The sequence below is a fragment of the Bacillus rossius genome, chromosome 11, assembly GCF_032445375.1.
Source record: "Bacillus rossius redtenbacheri isolate Brsri chromosome 11, Brsri_v3, whole genome shotgun sequence".
Lineage (NCBI taxonomy): Eukaryota > Metazoa > Arthropoda > Insecta > Phasmatodea > Bacillidae > Bacillus > Bacillus rossius.
The window spans coordinates 13130639-13152883 of NC_086338.1; the positions used below are offsets into that span (position 1 = coordinate 13130639).

The following is a 22245-nucleotide window of genomic DNA, read 5'->3' on the forward strand; positions in this document are numbered from 1 at the left end:
ACACTAACATAACCAATGATGAATACACTTCTTTTAACATCACTGATACACATTACACATGTATTAAATGCATGGCTTACCTCTTTTTTCCTGGTGTTATATGTGGTTCATTTGGCATAGCAATTTTTTTCTTCTGAATACTCATCACTGTTGTTTTGCTTACATCTGTATAATTTGCAGCACGTTCCATTGCTTTGAATAGGAATCTAAAGGCATTTTTACAATTTACAGATTGATATTACTTTATTAATTATATCTCTCTCTTTCCGGTGAATCACTTTATTACTTTTCCTATGCTTTATATTTGGATCCATTACTCGTCACACACTATCTGCCGATATACTTCACACGGTTCGTAACGCACGAAGAAAGATGGAATCCCCTACTGCATTACACTCCCTTCCCTTTCAACCCCTACTTCCTCTGTCGTCCTTCATCCACTCTTTCCCCTTCACCACCATACTGACATCTCGCAAGATTACTGGCCCCTAGAGTAGTTCAACTAGCAAATTTTCTGTACCTATTAAACTTTTTTAATTGAAGATTAAAGAAAATGGGTTCAGAAGGTATTAATTTGTGTGAAGAGAAAATTTTTTATATATACAGACTGTCTTAAAACAATTGAATTAATAATTCTTCAGGCATAGGTCCAAGAATCTGAAATACATACATTTTAATTACACTTTTTTAAATTACTAAACATAATATCATAATATTTACACTTTCCTGTCGAATGGTGACTGTTGTTGGATGGTGTATTTGTCAGTTTGTTGATTATTTGTTATATTTGAAAATTTTTATTTGATTGATCTTTCAATGGTTAGCATTCAGTTTTAATCTGGGGCCGAAATCTGTAATGTTGATGTTTGACTGGGTAGCAGGTAGTCGGTAACAAATGCAATCCTGCCCAGGACTGCCAAACGGACACCGGCTGCTCCTCCATCCGGGGCTACCACCAGTACCGCCGCATGTTCGTCCCCGAGCAGAGCGGCGTGTTGCCCGCCTTGCAGGACGAGTATCCCTTCCCGGAGCTGCAGAAGCAGCAGCCGGCCGGCCTCCCGGTGGCAGGGCTGTCGACCATCAACGAGGAGTCGGGCAGCCTGTCCGTGCTGGAGAGCCCCGTGAGTGGCTCTCTGCGCAGCGACGCGGGCGAGCTGTCGCGAGCCTTCGGCCACCGCGTCTCCTGCTGAGCCCCTGGCATCCGCTGTATCGCAAGCTAGGGGTGTACCGATTCCACTGCCACTGTTCATTAAGGTTATGGAAACAAATAATTATTTACTTTTATGTATTCTTGAATTGGGATTCTGAAAACATTTTCTTGGTTCCCTGTAATTTTACTTGCTGATTGATACCAACTAATTAACTCCCTCAATTTTAATAATCGCATTCATTAATTAGTACCTAAATGTCGGTACACCCCTATTTAAAATACAAAGTGTTTCAAAAATTGTTTGGCAGTTATTCAGGCAGTCTTTTCTCGTGTTGCCATACAAGTGGACTTGCTCATTTCTTGTTTACTGTAAATCACTTATTTTATCCTGGCTATCATTAATGATCATTCTGTTTTTTTTTTCTGCTACAGAAACAGAGTGATTGGTTGTGTGCCTCCGGCAACTGAACATGCTCAAGGAGGAAAGTGCGTAGCCTGTTTTCTTGCTTTGGAAAACTTTTATGCTGTGTGTTTTTTTAAACCATTAACTCCTACTCATAGTTAAAAAGCTCCATTCTCATAGTTATTTAAGGCTGTGCGAAGCTTCAGATGTTCAGAGTTAAAACCAATATGTATTATGATTCATATTGATTTGCTTGAAAACATGAATATTCATTAATATTCAAAGCTTTCATGTGGCATACCGTAGAAGATAAATTGTAATATTTGGAATTTCTATAAGCGCTCTAATTCAATTTGGGTTGATTCCAGTTTCGATTCTTGTATTTGGGCTCTGATTTGGATTCTGATTCCATCAGATTCTATACTCTTTGCAGTAATGCCTTATGGGGCCCTCCTAGTCAGGGTGTGTCTGTGTTAGTGAGGCAGGATTAGAAGTTCGACACGCACTAGTGCTTCTAGCGCGGTGCTGCCTCTAAGCGCAGGGCTCTAAACCAGCACCTTCTCGTGGTGCATAAGGAAACGGTGAAATTTGAGCAGTAACCATAACATTATATGGAGGAGAAATAAAGATAAATATGTAATGCAAGGCCTTAGGGTGCTTTGAAGAGTCTTTAACCAAATATTTAATGTCTAATATTATTCTGAAAAAACCTGTATTAAGCCCTTTACTCTCTCCTAAAAATACTGTTCGGTTACGAAATACGGAAACACAACTACCCATCCGCCCTCAGCATATTTATGAATACTTTTCGTAAACCGACCCCACTCTGATATCTTGACCAATTTTCAAATCGCGTGGCTTCTTCTGTAGCTCTGCATACAGTATGTGTGCCCAGGTAGGCAGGCCCCTTACTTATCAAATTATTCTTGATTTGTATATTTGTGTACAAAAACCTGTATTTTATGGACTAATTTAATTATAAATATATAAGTATATTTATTTACTCACAATTATTGCAATGTATAAATAATTTATATAGACAGGGCACTATAAATTCACATACAAATATTTTCTGTACTTTTACACTTTCACAAAATCGTATATAATCATTGAATTAAAAATAAGGTAAATACTTGTAATAACATCAACAAAATCAAGGAATTGGTTTGTAATACACTTGTAATAAAATTATTTTTTAATAACATTGGTTATTATAAAATTTGGCTATAAATATTTAAAAAATCAGCTCTACTCTGTTAAATTATCAAATTTCATATTAAATCAGTACTTCTAGTTAATTGGCACAATACTGTCATCAATCTGTGAAAATACAGATGAATCAAAAAACAAAAATTAAAAATTCTTTTTAATCAAACTAGCCTGATTAATCATAAATCACCCTATAAGTGGGATATGTATTGCCTGATTGACAGGGAATTTACAGATTAGTGTGGTATCGGCCAATTAGTGGAATATATGCCAATTAGTGGGGTATCTGCTGGTTAGCGTGGTACCTGGTGTTCAGTTCGGCGGATTAATGTGGAATCACCTGATTATTCAGACCAAAATCCTTTTTAAAGTTTTGGCAAATCTATACTGATCCCCCTATTAAAAATAAAAATCTAATTTTTAAGTTGGTGCTATAGGGGAGGAAGTAACATCTTCAACAATTCAAAACCATTGGATTCTGAATCCTTTAATACCATTGAAATCGATGGAATCGAAAATGACCCAACATAATTCAATAGTACAAGCATATATATCTTTGGGTTTTTGTTCCAAACTTTGAAGTGCAGTTCTGCAGTTCATTTATAAATGAAGCCACATCTTTTACCACAACTAGTTTAAAGCTACATATTTTTACATTGTTTTATTGATATTTCAAATTTCATAAATATTATAGATCATGATTTTTACAAAGTACTTCTCTTGTTGGAGTTAAGAAATAATTAAAAATAATTCATTTTTGAAAAGTGGTAAGAAAATATTAAAACAAAAGTAATAATGACTTAACCACACTTCCTGTTTGTTCACAGTTGCATCCCAAAAAAAAAAAAAAAGGATTTTATGGTAGGATAAGAAAATTAATAGGATTCTTCATGTATGTGTTTTTAATAGGTTTGGTATTAAATGAGAAGATAAATTTTAACCAAAGTTGTATGAGAATAAATTTTTTTTGCAAAAAGTATTTTATATGCAATATTTTAATAAAACAATTTAAGATCAGTTTTATTAAAGGATCAGTTAATTAAAGATTTTAGTAATTAATAATACTTGAATTCCTTATATCTATATGTCATACACCCACCCCTCGAAGTAACACCCTAATTCGTTCCAGGAAAACAGAGCACTAATCAAAACAGCGCTAATCAAAAACAATTTTTCCATACGAGTGTATGTTAGTCAAATTAATTTTTTTAGAAATAGGTTAAGTGTGCTTCCTGACAAACATTTCAATAAAGACCCTACTCCTGTTAAAATCATTTTAGAGTACTAATATATATCAAAATACATTTGAAGTGTGTTTACATAAATGTTGAGTAGTATTTTGAAAATAAGCAACCTAAAATAAAATTAATAAACAATTCTCAGAGTTACAAAATAACAATGTTATTAATATAGTAAATAAATTTCAATTCTAAAAAGATTTATTAGAATGATTATTTAACCTTTTAACATAATTCCCAACTCTTTTTACTAAATGTGTGTCTTCCATGATTTGCCACTATCAAATCCTATTGGCGCAAGGTAAACTAGCCCTGAAAGCTTCTGGCTTTTCTATCAAGAGCTCCTGCTGACATATGGGACTGTTGTCTGAGATAAATACGCTATGAAGGAATGAATAAATATTGAGGAAAGAGCAAAATATTGTTTTTTTGATTCATCACATTATTAATTTGTTGCATTGTATTTAATGCTACACAAGAACTGTTCCATTGTGCACGTCCAGAAATAAAAATTCACGTAAAAGAAAAAATTGCTTCTTCAATACCACGCAAATCGAACAGCATTTCTTCGAGGGATGGGTGTAGAATATGTATTTAAAACATTAGTGTTTAATAGAGTTCTTGTAAAAGCAGTAAGAAGGCCCTTAACATAAATTTTTTTCTTGTGGAATTCATCATTATGAAGAATTTTTGAACTTACATTTAATTATTACTTTAAATAATATTAATATTCTCTTCAAATCTTTTTTAAAAATATTTTCTACTTCGCACAGCCTAAGTTATATCATATAATTCTTTTCTTCTGAATACTAATTCTTTATTTTTATTTATTCATTAATTAACATATTTTTTGCTGCTCAGTGCTTTTTTTAAATGTTGGGTGATTTTAATTATTCTTCCTAGTACTTTCTTCACGCAATATGAGTCTCCAATGATGTGAAGCATGATGAATACTTAAACTTTTTTAAGGGAGGATATAAAGTGTTATAAATAAATGAAGCCTGACTGCAGTTTTGGTAGGTTCTTTCATGTTTTTGTAGCAGATAATAGAGTTTTAAGTAGTCATGTATGTGTAGAATTGAAGGTGTTTCTTCCCTGTATGTGTTTGTGTCACTGTTATCTATAATACTCAGTAATCATAGATCTCTTGAACACACATGTACCTGTACATGTTCTTAGAATCGGGTTAATGTGTGAAAGTGTTCAATTATTCATATCATAATTATTTTAAATGTGATATTTTATAATTTTATTAAATTACTTTTAGTTTTAATTCTAAAAACTACGTACACTTGTGTTTTATTTTCCCAGGACAGTTATTATGTCTTGGAGTGATTCGTTGTGATAATGCCACAGAACTAATATCTGTTGCAGATAATTGATATCAGTCCATTTTTATTTGTAAAAACCAGGTTATCATAACAGTACAATGTTTCAAATTTGAAGCATTTATAATTGTAGCTATATGCTTATGTATATTTTTATTATTATATTTTTGCACAATCATATATAAAATTACTTTTCATTATCATTCTGTAAATGTGTTGTTTGTTGACATGTACAATGTGATCTTTATGATTTGTATTTGAAGACTGTATTGTTATAGCATTGTTCTAGTGTAAATAAGTTAGCAATACTTACTTTAATATAGTTTTGTTTTCTTTTACTTGAAGATTCTGATGTACACTCAAAAATCTTTCATAAACAGAAAGATGGTGCTATGCAAAAATGTTTTGCAATAAAAGTTATTACAAATTTTTGTTAGTTTTAGGTATTCAATTGTAACATTCTGTATGTAAGTATATTAAAGTGCAGGGTGGCTACAGGCAGGGAAACCAGGGACACCAGGAATAATTAGGAAATTTCAGAACTTGAGGGATAACCGGTAAATGTCTGGGAATTTGTGCGAATCGCAGGGGTAAATGTTTTGTTAAGTTACTGTGATTTACCTGTTATTCATTACAAATATGTCCATTTTGCTTGTTTAATTTTGCTAGTGGGATCCCTCGACAGCATCAAAAAGATTCCAGATGGACAGTTTCTCAACTTAGCATCTTATTAATTTCTTGCATCTGAATTTTTTTAGAATTTATGTCTTAAAAGCATGAACTATTAGGTTATTGAGTAGGCAAATCAGAAATACTCAAATTCAAAACATGCAAAATACTACAAAATGATCATGTTTCCCCTCTTATTTTCTAAATTTGCAAAGTTTTTCCAAACATGAAATTGCAAACAAATTGAAGGTTTTTCAGTTGGTTAAGAAAGTGATATTTACAATTGATACAATAAACTAAATCGAAGCAATTGTTTATTTTGTGTGTTAATATTTGCTTAAAATGGCATCTATTGACAGTTTTTTTAACACTGTGTTGAAAAAATTGAGTTTTTAATGTATATTTGTGCTTTCCGGCATTCCATTGTATATTTCAGCAATTGTGAATTTTTATTTTAAACAATATCTAATAATTTTGGTGCAACATAGGTTATTTTGTGTTAGAGTTGTATACAAAATGGCCATGCTGCTCCTAATTGTAAAATTTTATTTTTCAACGACTCACAGGACGTTGCTCCCATCTGCATACCGCTTCATGCTGTTACGCTACAGTCAAGAGAGCCAACTTTTTATCATGGGGCTGGCAAGGAGAACATGATTCGTCATTTTTTGTAACATGTTTCATTTGGACTCGTACTAGTTGTAAACTGATACAATGAAAGAATTTCTTAAGGTATCTATGTTAATACCGCAAGTTAAAACATACGCAAATAAAAATATAGTTTGTCAGGTAAAATATTTACTACAAATTATAACCTATAAATAGTTTGTTTGTAACATGCAATTACGTTTTGTATTATTTCTGTCTTCAATTCGTGTTTTATTAAAAAGCAACAAGTGTTTACGATTTTGGAATTTGAAATACGTACTAAGCATGTTGGACCAGCATGGTGCCTTCCAACAGCAGCTCAGTAGCAGCTGTCAGCACCTGTATATTGTAACAAGGACTTAAATTTGACTTCGTTCATGGAAATATGTCAGTTGCACATGTACAACAAATAATTTGAAGCTACATTTGAACACAATTCAGTGCATGAGCGTAGTTCCGGAAGGTTTGCGAGGGGGTAGAGGGGTCCGAGTCCCCCTGGAATCAAAAAACCTATCACTTTGAATGCAATTGGGATTGTAAAATGGGAATGATAAAGTTATAATAACCCCAAAACTATGTTTTAAGAAAATTATTTTTATAGTTTAATGCTTATTGCATGCAGATAAGCCTGGACCACCTGGTGAGATGAAGTTGCCTCCGTGCGCTGAACCGGTGAGCCTCAGGTTCCGCAGACGCCCTCTGACACAGTAGCTGTTGAGAAATGCAACTTTTTCCTTCTCATTTACTGCTGTCAAAATTTTCAGTTTTAAAAATAATTTTTTTTAGTTAATACAATGTGAATAGCTGTGTACATAATCCTAGTGCTTAATTACTATGTTTTGTTTTTTCTGCCTGTATTTTTCTTGGATTATTGCTTTCAGAGCATTAAATAGTATGGATGTACCGATTCGAATCCCGATTAACTGTAATCGCCCGATATTAGAGAATCGGTAATTAATCTTAATCTGCGATATTTCAACCGATTATTTAGACAAAATTGTCAACCTATTTCTCATTATATTTATCAGTTATCTCTTACAGGGTGGCCACCAAACCGGGAAAACGGGAAAAACCGGGAATATGTCGGGAATTTGAAAGGGCCCGGGTAAAACCGGGAAACTGTCTGGAATTTTATTTCTTTCCTGGGCAAATGCTGCGGTGTAAATGCGCACAACTTATATAAGACGTACATCGCGGCGTCTCATAATCACGCGGCAAATCTGTACAGTGTCATGTTGGCAGCGACTGTAGTGTTCCCAGGCGTGCCATGTTTCTTCTTTCCTCATAGACGCAATACGTCACTAAGAGGCGGAGGGGGAGGGGGAATATGAACCGCACTACGGCGTGCAACACGGGGTGTTGTTCTAATTTGTTCTGTTCAGTACAAGTCTTCGAGCGGTTTTAGTCTTACGCTGTGCAGTTTGTTAGGAAGCTATTGCGGCAATGTCTACTAGGTATTCCTGTCGTTATGAGTCTTGAGGTTCCATGGGCTACTGAGGATGCGAAAGACAGAACTTGTGCGAGATGCAAGATATGCAATAAAAGTTTCAAGATCGATACGATGGGTAGGGGAGCATTTACAAGCCATGCCAAATCTAAGAATTACAATAGAGTTATAAATAACCAATCAAGAAACCTGCAAGTTACAGAATTTTGTTTCCACTCAACCTGCTCAGGATGAAGCCCACGCTTCCTGTAACAAAGTTTTATTAGTACTTTAATTTATACTAGTAGCTTCCAACGGTTTAGCGATGTTTTAAACTACAACGTCTTGTAATCCATCGCTTATCAATAAACTGTCAAATATGTCCAGTAACTAACCACACTGCACGTTTTTTTATGAATATTCGCAGCGTGTTGAGGCCGGCCGATAAACATTCCGCATTAACTTACCTTTAACGTCGGTAATGCTATGTTCACTTAAAATTTGTAAAATAATAATACTAAACATATAATTATTATGTACACCAGAACCCCGATTTCACGAACACCGGATTTAACGAAGCAGTGATTTTACGAGTACATTCTCGGGAACCGTAAAAAAATTGGAAATTTTGACCAAAATGTGAAAAACAGAAAAAAATATTTAAAAAAAAACGCAATGAAAGATCATATATACCGAATAAAACCATGTTGGACCTCCTGCGGTCACCAGCAAAGCATAAACACGACCCAATGCGTGGTGCAACTGCTACATCGCTTCGTTATTGCTCGCGCGAGAGGCGGGACGTGGAATGTTAGAAGAAAGGAAGGGGCAAATGCGGGGGATGACAGACAGTAGCCAGTGTGTTTCCTGCGTGGGGAATAAGTGGCGTAGCTCCTTTTTTTATGCTGTGTGAAGCGACCTTTTTCTATCAACTCATGGGAAAAGATAATTGCTTGAGCTGTCAAAATAAACATCGCTGCGACAGTTAAAACAAGACGCGGGCGAGCATCCGGTAGGTCGATGTGTATATCTACTCGAAAAACATATCTCAATTCATGACACTAATAAGATTCCTTATAACTTACACGTATAGCCTGATGTTTTCAGCCTGATCCATGCAAGTTCTTTAGCCACGTTTTGAATGAAAACAACCACCAGCAGGCCAGTGTTGTGCCCTGTTTAATACGCACAAAATATACAAAATATATTTGGTTCAAAAAAAAAAAAAAAAAAAAAAAAAGAACCTCAGGGAACTTAAGGCAAAAAAAGTCAAAATAATGAGTGATGCCTTAAAACAGACCGCTCTCATAGACGAAGAAATTTTAAACACAAAAAAGGTTAAAGTTATGTGGCAAATATATATTTAGTAAACTGCCACCTGTTTTTTTAGTTGGGTATGTATCACATTTTGTGCATTTTTGTTTTATATTTAGTACTATACAGTTCCGTGTTTTAAAATGTGTGCTTTGTATCATGTATTACATAAATAAAAACATGTCATTTTGTATATATATTGCAAAACCTGGAAAATCTTGAAAATACCTGGAAAAACCTGGAAAAAACCTGGAATTTTTTATCACAAATATAGTGGCCACCCTGCTCTTAGCATTATAAGAAAAACATGCCAAAGATGCTAATATATTCTTTCAACGGTAAATAAACTCTTTAATTCATGAAACACCGTTCAGACTGTAGGCCTACACACGCGCTGAAAGTTTCAGAAACTTTATGTCTAATAAATTAAATATACTCTTATTTTATTCAATTGAGGTTTTTCTTCTAGCATGTATGGCTAGTATTTCCATTATTGTTAGCTCCATGCATCAAACAACTGCTTTGAGTGCCGCTTGTAATAAAATACAACACATAAAACAGTATAAAACAAAATAATGTTATTTTAACAGCATCATCACAAGATCTCCATTTTACGTTTAGGTTACGCACGTCATGTGATGAACACAAACAATTTGGTCAACTTATCTCACTTCACCGGAATTTCCGTTGTTTACGTGAACATTTTTCGATTATTTTTTATTATGATTGAAGTCGCTTTAATAACGGGAAAGTCTTCTTTACTTTTTATGTTTACCGTACATTAACAACAAATATTTAACCAGGAATAAAAGTTCACGATTGCGATAGTTGGTGGTCGGTTGTAGGAATATTTCTGTTTGCGACCGAAATTAATTTTTTGAATATTGGTAATGTCTGTGTCAGCGAAGACGACTCGGTGACTGTAGATTGTTTTGTTGTTTTCTAGTCACTAATGCACGTCCGTACATTACGTAAACGGAGTGACGAATTATTTGTTTATTTTGCTAAGTTTTCTATATGTTGGCATTTACCAAAATAAATATTTGTTTAGAGCTGTTATTACATCGCATTCACTATTTAATGTTGCATAATAATCGGGCAAATATAATCGGTATTCTTAATCGGTTTGGAACATCGGCTGAATTTGAATTTTTTAGTGAATCGTTAATCGTAATCGGTAACCGGTTTTTCAATATCGGTACATCCCTATTAAATAGCATAAAGTAAGTAATAACTCGATTCAGTTTATGGTTCTGCTAACTAAAATTTTATTTCTGGAAAATTTCAGGGAAATGTCCTGGAATTTTTTGGTAGAACTTCTGTAGCTACCCTGAAATAATATCTTTACAAATACTTACTTAACAACATGTCTATAAGTTTGTGTGTTCGCAACTGATCTTACTCTACTTGTAACAAGTGAACAAGCTGTTACAAGTACCTATTACTTTTAGCCAAGCTTTTAGTATGTTGCTAGACATTATAAAATGCAAAAATTGTCAGTAAATATTGATTGAAAGGTTACATAAAATTAATTTTTAATTTTAGTTATTCTTTTTTTTTTTTGCTGGTTTTGAAGCTGTTCTGTGTGCAAAAACAAATCATTAGTTCTTTAATGTTGTTCCTTATAAGTTTTGTACGGTTGAACATCACTAAATCAGGAATGACAGCAGCATGAGAAGTTGTTGCTATAAACCATGCTCACCACAAGCAAGCCTTCATTGTGTCTCCTGAATCTCTGATTGTATTACAATAATTGTTGAGTGCTGTTGTGTGTGGAGCATGCCAGGCAGCTTTGTCTTGAGTAATGAGCCATGCCAATTATGTTTCCTGGTGTTGGTACCCATGGTTATTTTTTTCATAGTGCTTAGTGCATAATCACAGCAAGTAATATATTTGCTGTCTTCAGTTTCATATCAATAATTAATAGTGCATAAAAATTAGATTTTGCTTTTGATGGGTTAATAATACTTTATGGTAATTAAAATATTTTTTTTATGTTGCGAACATTTTTTAATTCTTCAGTTAATGTTAAAATTAAATACAGTAGACTCCTGATTATCCAGAGTAATTACTGGCGAGTGATCCATAGATAACAGAAAAAAAAAGTGAAAGCAGTGTCAAAAAAAACTATATAATTAGTTTTTTTGTTATTATGACTAGACAAAACAGTATAAGGTTGTATATAGTTCATATACATATGTACACTTACTCGAGTACATCTTGGTAGCATTTTTTGGCTAATATACAAACATTATTAAAATATCCCGAAGCATATATACAGTACGTAAAATATACTAAAGTGTTAATTTACAAAAAACATTTGCTGTATATATCAGTATAACATAGGTAGGTAGCTGTATTTTTATGTCACCATCACAGTTACACAGAACTAAAAAAGTCCTTTAATAACGTTTGCTTCTTGAATTCATTTTATTTCTTACGAATGTTGGAAAGAATTCTCCATGAAACGATTTTGTCCATGACTCATGGACCATGAGGCTATCTTCATCCGTGTCCCGGTAGTCGAGGAGACCTCTGACATAACTGCGCGCGAGAATGTAAGAGTTTTTTACAGGCTTTCACCTTCGCTCTCTCTTCCAGTTTCTCATTTTCTTCCCGTTTGATTTTCTGACTTGACATCATATGTTAGTTCAGCCTTACATACAGCAGCAGAAAATGTATGCTCAGTAAGTAACTATATTTCCCTGTGCTTACAAGCAGCACTTGTAACCTCAAGTTTCAAAACTTATCATTTTCCATTATGCTAATGTGGCTTCCAAAATAGTATTCATTTGAAATATATTTTTTTGAAAAGAAAAAAAAAGCTCTATTGCTCTATAAAGTTACATATTTGTTTCGAAATGTTTCACTGGTATGTACCAATATTGTATTGCCAGTATCAGTATCACCATCACTACTGTTGATGTGAGTGAGCTTTCCACTGAGTAGGGAGCCATTATGCAGAATCAAGTGACTCTCATTTAAAGTACCTCAGATTTGCGATTACCCACATTAATGAAGTGGAGCAATGTCGCAGGAAATCTGATAGGCCTAATAGAGCTTTGTCTCAATGCTGCTGGAATATTTATTATGTATAATAAATGGTTTTAATTGAAAACATTTAATAATGTGGTAATGAAATATGTTTTTAAAAGGGGACATCTTCTAACAATGAAACGGTACTAAGAAACAAATTTACATCTCTCATTGCCAAAGAAAACATTACCCTTGGTGTCATACCAAACTTTTAGTAAGCAGCCAGCTTGAAGGCCATTTTCAGGAGCTAGTTGAAAAAGTTATTGAATATTATTTGTTAAAATTATAATTATTTTTATTACTTACGTGTTGTGAACAAAATTGTGCCCCAGAAAAATATCTGGTGTCTTTTCTTTGCCAAAAAAAAAATGTATATATCATGAGCACAGGATGACAATCATGTTCTAGTGTTATCAAAAAGTGAATTTTTTCAATTGATAGACGTCTCCTGAGTAAAACAAGAGCAAAGAATATCAAATAAAGCCTGTTTAATGGGCAAAAGAAAACATAAAAAAAAAATCAATTGTATTACTTTTAACAAACAGCCAACGTGAAATCTGTTTTTAGTGCCTCATTGTAAGAAAATAAGAAGTTTTGCCATCATTACAATAAATAATTTTATTAGCAACATATCTTAAAGAACAAAATTTTACCACAGACTTATATTCTGTCTCACGATTTTGCGAAAATGTTACTGCGTTTTTGTCACCCTGTGAAGTATAAGTTCTTGCGATGTGCACACACAAAATGTATTTTTGTGGTAGCTTACAGTTAAGTATTAGTTTATTTTTTAGCGATATTAATTCCTTTCATTAGATGTACGTCTCGGGAATCTGCTGTAAAAAAGCAAATAATATCTTCTCAGGCATAAAGAGATAAAGAGTGAGCCTAAATACCGCGCTGTGCCAGACCAAATGGGTGTTTGCGGCAGTGCATCTTGAGCCTGTGTGGTTAGCTGCAACTCGGTGTCAGTGGAAACACGAGGAAAGCCAATGAGACTGTGGACGGCCAGGTCGTCTCTGCTCAAGGTTATTAGAGAGAGGTTGCCTCGATCGCTTGCGCATCGTTCTGCGCATCGCGTCACTTGCAGCCCCGGCTCGGCTTGCCAGCCCGTCCGCTCCTATCAGTTACTTAGTTTACAAGCACATCTGCTCGTAATAACGTGTCAATATACAGCGTAATGCAGGGAGAGTTATTGTTGTGAGGAGTTTAATTAAGAGTGCGTGTGTTATAAAATGTTGGTGTTGCTTATATCATAAGTGCACGGGTGCTTCGTTAATTATAATTAGCAGGCAAAACGTTAAGAACACGAATTTAAAGTGAATTTGTTTTGTTAGGCTAAACGCTGTTAACAAGTTGTATTTAAACATAAAATGCCAGGTACGCGGTGTACAGTGGCTGTGTGTACAAATAGTTTGTAAAAACAAAATCTTTACCTGAAACAAATCATATAAAATATCATCGATTCCCATGTGATGATCATCTGTTGAAAGTGTGGGTTCAGAAATGCCGACGTGATGGTGAGTGGAATCCAAAAACAACTTACATAATATATGTTCAGATCACTTTACAGATGATGATTACGAGCGCGACTTGAAAGCTGAGTTGTTAAATGCATGCGCTAAAAGACGTCTTAAACCAAATGCTGTACCTTCATTAAAACTTGGAATTACAACACATGTAGAAACATTGGAAAGTCGTCAGTGGCGTAGCCAGGATTTGTGTATGGGGGGTGTTAAGAAGCATGCGGCCCCCCCTCCCCCCCCCCCGTATTAAAGCGGGTGGTCCGGGGGTCCTCCCCCGGGAAAATTTGGATTTTAAGGTATAAAATAGTGCTATTTTAGTAGTTTTCGACACTTAAATTTAAATATTGTAATGATAAAAATTTTATTAATTTTAATATGAAATTTGAGTGATGAATAAGAAATTAATCAAAGATTTGGTGCTAAGGGGGGGGGGGGGGGTTGAACCCCTAACCCCCCCCCCCCCCCCTGGCTCCGCCCCTGAAAGTCGTGTGCGCCGAGAAGACAGAGTTAAATGCAGGGAAAACAAAAAAAAAAAAATGTTATGTAAATTAATCGTAGATTCAAATGAAAATGTAAGTGAGGAATAAACCTGTTCTTGTAGTCAGTTAAAGCATTCAAAGTCTTGTTCTAACAATGACTCGGTTGAAATGCTTAGGAAGTAAATCCAAATTCTTAAAGAAAATTTGTTTCTTGCCGAAAGAAAGTCAGTTTTAAATTTGGAAGTCATGAAAAAACTCAAAAAAGAAAACTTAAATCTTAAAAACAAACAAGAAAACGTTCTTCGTTAGAGTTCCGCATGCGGAATATTCTTTCAAGTGTTTTTTTTTCTTTTCAAAAATCAAATTGACATTACTTTCGTTGAAAAAAAGAGTAAACTGGACCAATGAGGAAATAGCTCTCGCTTTCACTTTGCGTTATTTCAGTAAGCGATGTTATTTATTTTTAAAACAGAAACTTAACTTCCCATTACTTGGACTTTCAACTCTTCAACGATGGGCATATTCATTTGACATGAGAAAAGGTATCCTAGTAAACATGTTTGAAATTTTGAATGTAGCACGTTCTTCGTTGCTAGACTTCGAACGCATTGTTGTTCTTTCATTTGACGAAGTAAAAGTGAAGAAAACGCTCCAGTATGATGCAAAACAGGATGAAACTATTACACGAAAAACTGCTCTATTCATGTTAGAAATTTATTTTTAAATCTAACCTCAGTTTATTTATATTGTAAACATTCCCAAAACGTTTTAATGAGCTATGGCTACTTTTATTAAACACTAAGAAATTGATATGCAATTATTTTAAACATTATAATCTTGCTGAGAAATAAATACAAATAAACCATTTTGTTTACTAGTTACATGTTAATTATATTAATTTTTAAAAATTCATGGATTCATCATTGATATTTTGAAAAGTTTTACTGTCACTTAAAAATATGTTGAAATGATAATTCATCCTTGTTTTCAGTCACAGCATTTTGTCATTTGAAAAGCATATCAAAACGATTATAATTAACAGTAATCAACAAAGCATAAATGAAATACTATAAGTATTGCGTATCAGACATGTGAAACGAGCCGAGCTGATAAGAGAAAGCCGTCAGTCAGCAGGTGTAGTATTACGGCTGGGAACGGCGGGGCTGCAGATAACGTCAGAGCGGAGTGTCGGGCTGTCTACATTGTTCTTATGGGATCGAGACAACCTCTCTCTACTAACCTTGGTCTCTGCTAGCAAGTGTTCAAGAGGGGAGAGCGTTGAGCAAAGATGTGCAATGTCACACGTGGACTTGCCTTCTTTGAGGATGCTTTAACAAGTAGTGTTACATGATTTGCTCTAAGCCACCGAGAGTAAAGTTTTAACTGATTGTTTTTTTAAAAACAATTTTAGAAACAAACTAGGGCTTATTATTTAAGGCTTCGGACAATAAAATCCTTTCATTTAATTGTGGTTAACAAGCAAATTATGTTTAATTTCTTTTCTTGCCTATTCCAATTCCTATGTACTGATATTTCTTGGGTATAAAATAAGCTTATTCTCTCTATAGGTGCCATGGATAATCTGCCTGCAGACAAAATAATTCAGCAGTAATGAATCGAACACTATTTATTTCAAATCCAAATTTAGTTTCTGAACCTCAAAGGTTGCCGTAAACAATTATTTTCATTCTGACTCTAAAACTAGGAATAAAATGATACCTACAATCAAAAAAATCATCTTGGATTTGAAATAAACGTTCAACCTTTACATTTTTAATTTGAAAGAAACAATCATATTTACATGTTAACATGTTCAAGAGCCACACTATGCATTTATGTAACAAATGTTACATGTAAGGCTAAACAAACTTTCTGAGACCTTTTTAGCTGATGGCAAAAACAATATTTTCTTCAATACCTACTGAAGGTTAAAATAATATATGCTAAGTGAACTAAAGTAGTATTAGTGCAGAGTTTTTGAATTTTTCCTTTCTTTGATATTTTTATTGAAATCTTTAATACTATATTTTGACACAATCACTAAAATTTGATCACATTAGAAAATAGGAATAATTTAAGACAATCACTTTTGCTGAATATAAAGAAAAGATTTATTTATTTGTCTGAGTGTCATGATGTGGTGTTACTAGAAACTAGTCAAATACAGGAAAAAAACTGAAAAGAAGCGAATAAATGTGATTTTAGTGTCGTTTAAGAACTACAGAAGTTAGGTAATGTGTCTTGTACGTCATGTTTTGTATTCTGGAACTGTCTGCATGTTTGAGTGTACATCAGAACTATAGTTTATGCAACCTTATGTTGGTAAGAGAACTTGTGTTCTCTTGTGTGTGACTGTTATGGTTTTGGCCCAGCATTCTTGGCTAGGGGTTGATGTAGGGGTACTAACCTTGTATGTCCCACATATGTAATATCTGATCAGCTGTGAGACATATTTGTCTCTAAGATTTTTGGCGCATTTACATTTAAGTGATGTGCTGTATGTAACAAGACTGTAAATAACTGACTCTGAAATAAAAAAGCTTAATCTCATACATCTCATATGTGTAAACTTAAAATTTGTACTGTTTAACGGTTTTTACCTGTTTAGTACTGCATTGTTACACAATTGCAGTGCAATAGTTAACCACCATCCAGCTGTTACATAGTCCTTGTCAAAGCATTGCTTTTCTCTGTTACTTCTAGGCTGCTTTACCCTTTTATTTTTAATTGTTTCTAAACACAGCCTACATAACACAAGAAGTAATCATTTTTGTAATCCTCACATTTGTAAAACAAATGCCACAATTGTGATATGACTTTGTACTGTGATTTGCATTTCATTTTTTTAATACTTTTACATATAATTTGAACAGGAAATATAGTAGTTAGTGTATTTTTGGTCTAAAACATTTATTTGCAAATATAGAAAATTAAAAATTGTACTAGTATCTCTAATAAGGTTTGTAAACAATGATGGCCACCTTTATGTGTACAACTTCACACATTTAGTTTGCTATTGTTCAAGTTTTTGATGGTGTGTAACTCACAGCTTAATTTATTGACAATATTTGGTGGTTAATTACATATATTTTTAGGCCTCTGCAAATATGAATACACGTAATAAACTATTAATATTTAATTCAACCTCAAATACTAACACTTCATAATAATGAATATTCGTTACGAATACTTAACATAGCATACCTCATGATTCTGTCATATATCAACGTTCAATGCCGAGATCAAAACATTTGTGTGATATAAATACCCTTTTTTTATGTTGAATGGGACTTCTTAATCAAAAATATGAGTAAACATAATTTTAACTATGCAACAATTATTAATGATAACTTTTCCTAATTAATCACAATTTTATTTTTATACTTATACACATACATGTTCTTGTTATTTCCATAGACAAAACGATAACAGTTTCTTTCGATCAACACAAAATAAAAACCGTCAAATTATATTAACAAACATAAACGGGAAATTTGAATTAATTTTAACACGCCCCTCTCAAATTTTTGTATCTATACAGACTTTTTTAATCCCATTGCTTCTGCATGACGATGATGCGCAGGTCCTGGAAGTGGCTTTGTGAGAGCATCAGCATGCATTATTTCTGTTGGTATGTATTTTAAACTTAGTTCATCATTTTTCAACAATTATTGACGCACAAAATGGTATCTTGTAGCAATGTGTTTAGTGCGTGAGTGACAAGTAGCATTTTCTGCAATGTATTTCGCACCTCTGTTGTCTGTTCCGAGATCTATTTTCGATAAATCATTCAAGTTCAATTCCAACATTAAATTTCATAAATACAAAGCTTCGCGAGATGTTTCTGACAAGGCTACATATTCAGCTTCAGTGGACGAAATTGCAACTGATTTCTGTTTCTTCGAACGCCATGATATTGCAGCTCCACTTAATGTAAATACATATCCTGTGTATGAAATTCTATCGAAGATATCATTTGCATGATCTGCATCAGAATATCCTTGAATCCCATATGAGTTCTTCTTAAATGCTAGGCCATAATTTTGGGTACCTCGTAAATAACGTAATACACGTTTCGCTGCTGACCAATGAATATCTTTGTACTTTTCATTGAACTGCGATAATCTGTTTACAATAAATGTAATGTCCGGACGAGTAGCGATTGCCAAATACATCAATGATCAAATTAATTGTCTGAATGGTTTTTCTTCACTCCCTTTTCGATTTGAATTTCCATCTGGTAACTTTGCTTGATGTTCACAGGGAGTGTTTACAGGATTACATTCTTCCATGTTAATTTTTTTCAAAAGATTGTTTATATATTTTTGTTGACTCAATATAATTTCACCATTTTCTTGATTAATTTCAACTCCTAAACTCCTAAACAGTGTCGTGCAAATCTTTTACTTCGAATTCTTTTGCCAGACCAGTTTTAATTTCATTTAGCCTCTTTTCATTCTTTGATATGTACAAAATATTGTCAACATAGACAACTAAAATCGTATACTGACCTTCACTCATGTTGTAATATAAGCAAGTTTCGCTAACGGCCGAAATAAGTCCAATACCTTGCAACACTTCACTTAATCTTTTATGCCACTGACGACCAGCTTGTCGTAGACCATATAACGCTTTCCTTAACTTACAAACTTTATGTCCTTGTGCTAGTGTCAGGAGCATTTTTTGAGCTTCTTTTCCAATTTTGCTGTTGATACCATCATTTATAATTATTTCTTGTAAAGCTTCTTGAATGTACTCTGGGGGTTCCATAAATATTTCTTCTTCTAAACTTCCATTTAAATAAGCTGCGACAATGTCCAATTGAAAAACTGGCAGTTTTTCACGAGCAGCCAGTGCCATCTAAAATCTAACAGAATCTAATATTGCTACAGGAGCAAATGTATCAGTAAAATCAATCCCTTGTCGCTGCGTAAAACCACGAGCTACAACTCTTGCTTTTCTTTGCTCAAGAGTTCCATCGGGCTTTAATTTATTTTTAAGAACAATTTTACATGTGATAACTGCTCTATGTTTAGGACGTTCAACTATTTCCCAAGTATTATATTTTATCAAACCTCGAATTTCTTCAGAGATAGCTTTCATCCATTCAGCTGCTTCGTTTCCATTCATAGCTTCTTTCAGTGTTATGTTAACCAAGTTTGCTTCTTCGATTATGTCAATTTCATTTTCTGCACCATCAAAAAATATTTCATCATCACTCAGAACTCCTTGCGTTCCAGTATGGTTATATTTTCATATTCTTCTTGATCTTCATTTACTGTTGGTCCAGTGTTATAAATTTTACATGGTCTTCCTCGCTTACCTAATCTCTCCAATCGTGGTCTTCCGGGCATTTTATGCAAAATTGGCTGCAAAATTTCATCTTGTGCCTGTTCTTGTTTATTTATTTGCTCATTTCCTATTTCTTCATTTTCTTCCTGAATTTTATCTTGCATATGTACACATTCAAAATCATCTTTATTTCTCTCAATGGTTCTACTTCCCTTTTCTTCATTCAAAAATGGGTTTTCCAGTATTCGTACATCTCTTGCTACAACAACTTTCCTTTCGACTGGAATCCATACTCGGTAGTCTTTCGATTCTTCAGAATAACCTACCAGCACACCTTCTTGTGATCTTGAATCAAATTTTGATTTTCCTAATCCTTTTTCCAAAACAAATGTTTTTGCGCCAAACACTTTCAAGTTACTCAAGTCCGGCACTTCTTTGTTCTAAGATTCAAATGGAGAATGACTGCCTAAACTAGATGTTGGGCACTTATTTCTCAAATAATTTGAAGTAGATACTGCTTCAGCCCAAAATCCATGACCTAATCCAGAACTTATCAAAAGACATCGTGCCATTTCAACTAATGTTCTATTTTTTCGTTCTGCCATTCCATTTTGTTGTGGTGTATAAGGAACTGTCAGACGTCGACGAATACCATTTTTCTTTAAGAAATCATCTAATTCCTTATTGCAATATTCTTTATCGTTGTCTGACATCAAACATTTTATTTTACGACCAGTTTGTGTTTCAACACGAACTTTGTATTCCTTAAAAACACGAAAAACATCACTTTTATTTCTAATGAATCGAACTTCACACCAACGAGTGCTGTCGTCAATGAATGTGACAAAATACCTAGCGTGTCCTAATGACTCTGTTCTTGATGGTCCCCAGACATCGGTATGTATTAATTCCAATATTTTTGTACATTTTTCTGATTTCTTGGGAAATGGCAAGGCGGTCATTTTTCCTCGTAAACATACCTCGCATGTTCCCAACTGCTTTTCTCCATTTAGCTTGATTCCAACAGCTAATCCTTTTCGCGGAATCTTTAACAAGTCTTCTTCATTCAAATGACCAAGATGATGATGCCATAACTTTATCACTTGCAACATTTTTTTTTTCTCTACTACCGCAAACATAGTATAGATTTCCAACTCTTTGTGCTAACAGTTTTATCTTACCATCTTTCCCGAAAACAGTTGCACCAGTTTTGTGAAAAGTGACTGTATTTTCGTGATCCGTGATTCTCGCAACAGATAACAGATTTGTTCTCAATTCTTTTACTAACAGTGTATCATTTATTTTTACCGACCTGTTTACTTTCCCATCCGTAGTAGTAACTTGCACAGTTCCTTTTGCAACAATTTCAGTCTCCGCACTACTAACTAACAAAACATTTCCATTTTTTAAAGTCACATTTAGAAACGCTGCTTCATTATAACACATGTGAGACGTGCAACTACTATCCAGACACCATCGATCATCGCTTGATGTAATCTTCGTATGTAAAAATTCCTCAGTAATTTTCTTTTTGATTTGGAACACATCTTCAACTTGAGATTCAACTTTTGACGAGTATTCTTGACCATCATCACTTAATTTTCTGGGACAATCAATTGCCTTATGTCCTATTTTATTACATTTAAAACAGTTGTATTTGAAAGGCCTATTATAATCACTATTGTATCTACGTGGACTTCCTCGATATTGCTTAAAACGTTTCTGATTTTTCCTTACCCACATAACCTCAGAATCGTCTGTATCTCGTTTATTTTTAGCTTCGTACCTTTCAATAATTTTTTCTCGAAGAATATCCGGTTTTGGCAATTCGTTTTGAGACTCCATTGCACATATAAACATTTCAAATCTTGGTGGCAGTGCGTTTAGAAGTAACGTTGATTGTAAATCATTGTGCATCTCAACGCCCATAGCTGACAGTTTTGCAATTATATCGAAAAACTCCATCAGTTGTGTGTGTAAATCATCATTTTACATTATTTTGTACAAAGTTACGCGTTTCAATAAACTTGCCCTTTTTACTAGTCCTGTGGAAGCATATTCTGACTTTATCCCAAACTTGTTTTGAAGTTTTTAAACCTTTTACCATACGTAATAAACTGGGATCTATTGCAATTATTAGATATGATTTTGCTTTAGCATCTTCATCCTCCCACTTTTCAACGTCTCATAATGAAGCGTCCTTACCTTCAACTGGTTCTGGTCTTGGCTTTCTTCCATTTACGTATACCCATGTTCCATTTTTAACCATCACAGCTTCAATTTGAATTGCCCAAGTATCGTAGTTCTCCTCTGTGAGAGGTTTAATCGAACTCGACGACAAAGACATCTTAAAAAACTTATTAAGTCTGATCAAATTGTCACAAAGCACAACTTTTACATTCAGTGGATCAAAACTTTATATTTTAAGCACTCTGGGCCCATAACCTGATAAATTTTCGTAATTAATCACAATTTATTTTTATACTTATACACATACATGTTCTTATTATTTCCATAGACAAAACGA

General features: G+C 33.9%; 1 protein-coding gene across 1 annotated transcript in view; it reads left to right on the forward strand.

Moving 5' to 3' along the window:
• Window positions 1-16978, forward strand: part of LOC134536652 (uncharacterized) — a 43367-nt gene extending 26389 nt beyond the window's left edge. Inside the window, exon 6 of the mRNA XM_063376459.1 lies at window positions 912-16978. Within this exon, the coding sequence (XP_063232529.1) occupies window positions 912-1190 (279 nt within the window). The 3' untranslated portion in view covers window positions 1191-16978. The remainder of the gene's footprint in view (window positions 1-911) is intronic.
• The last annotated feature ends 5267 nt before the right edge of the window (window positions 16979-22245 follow it).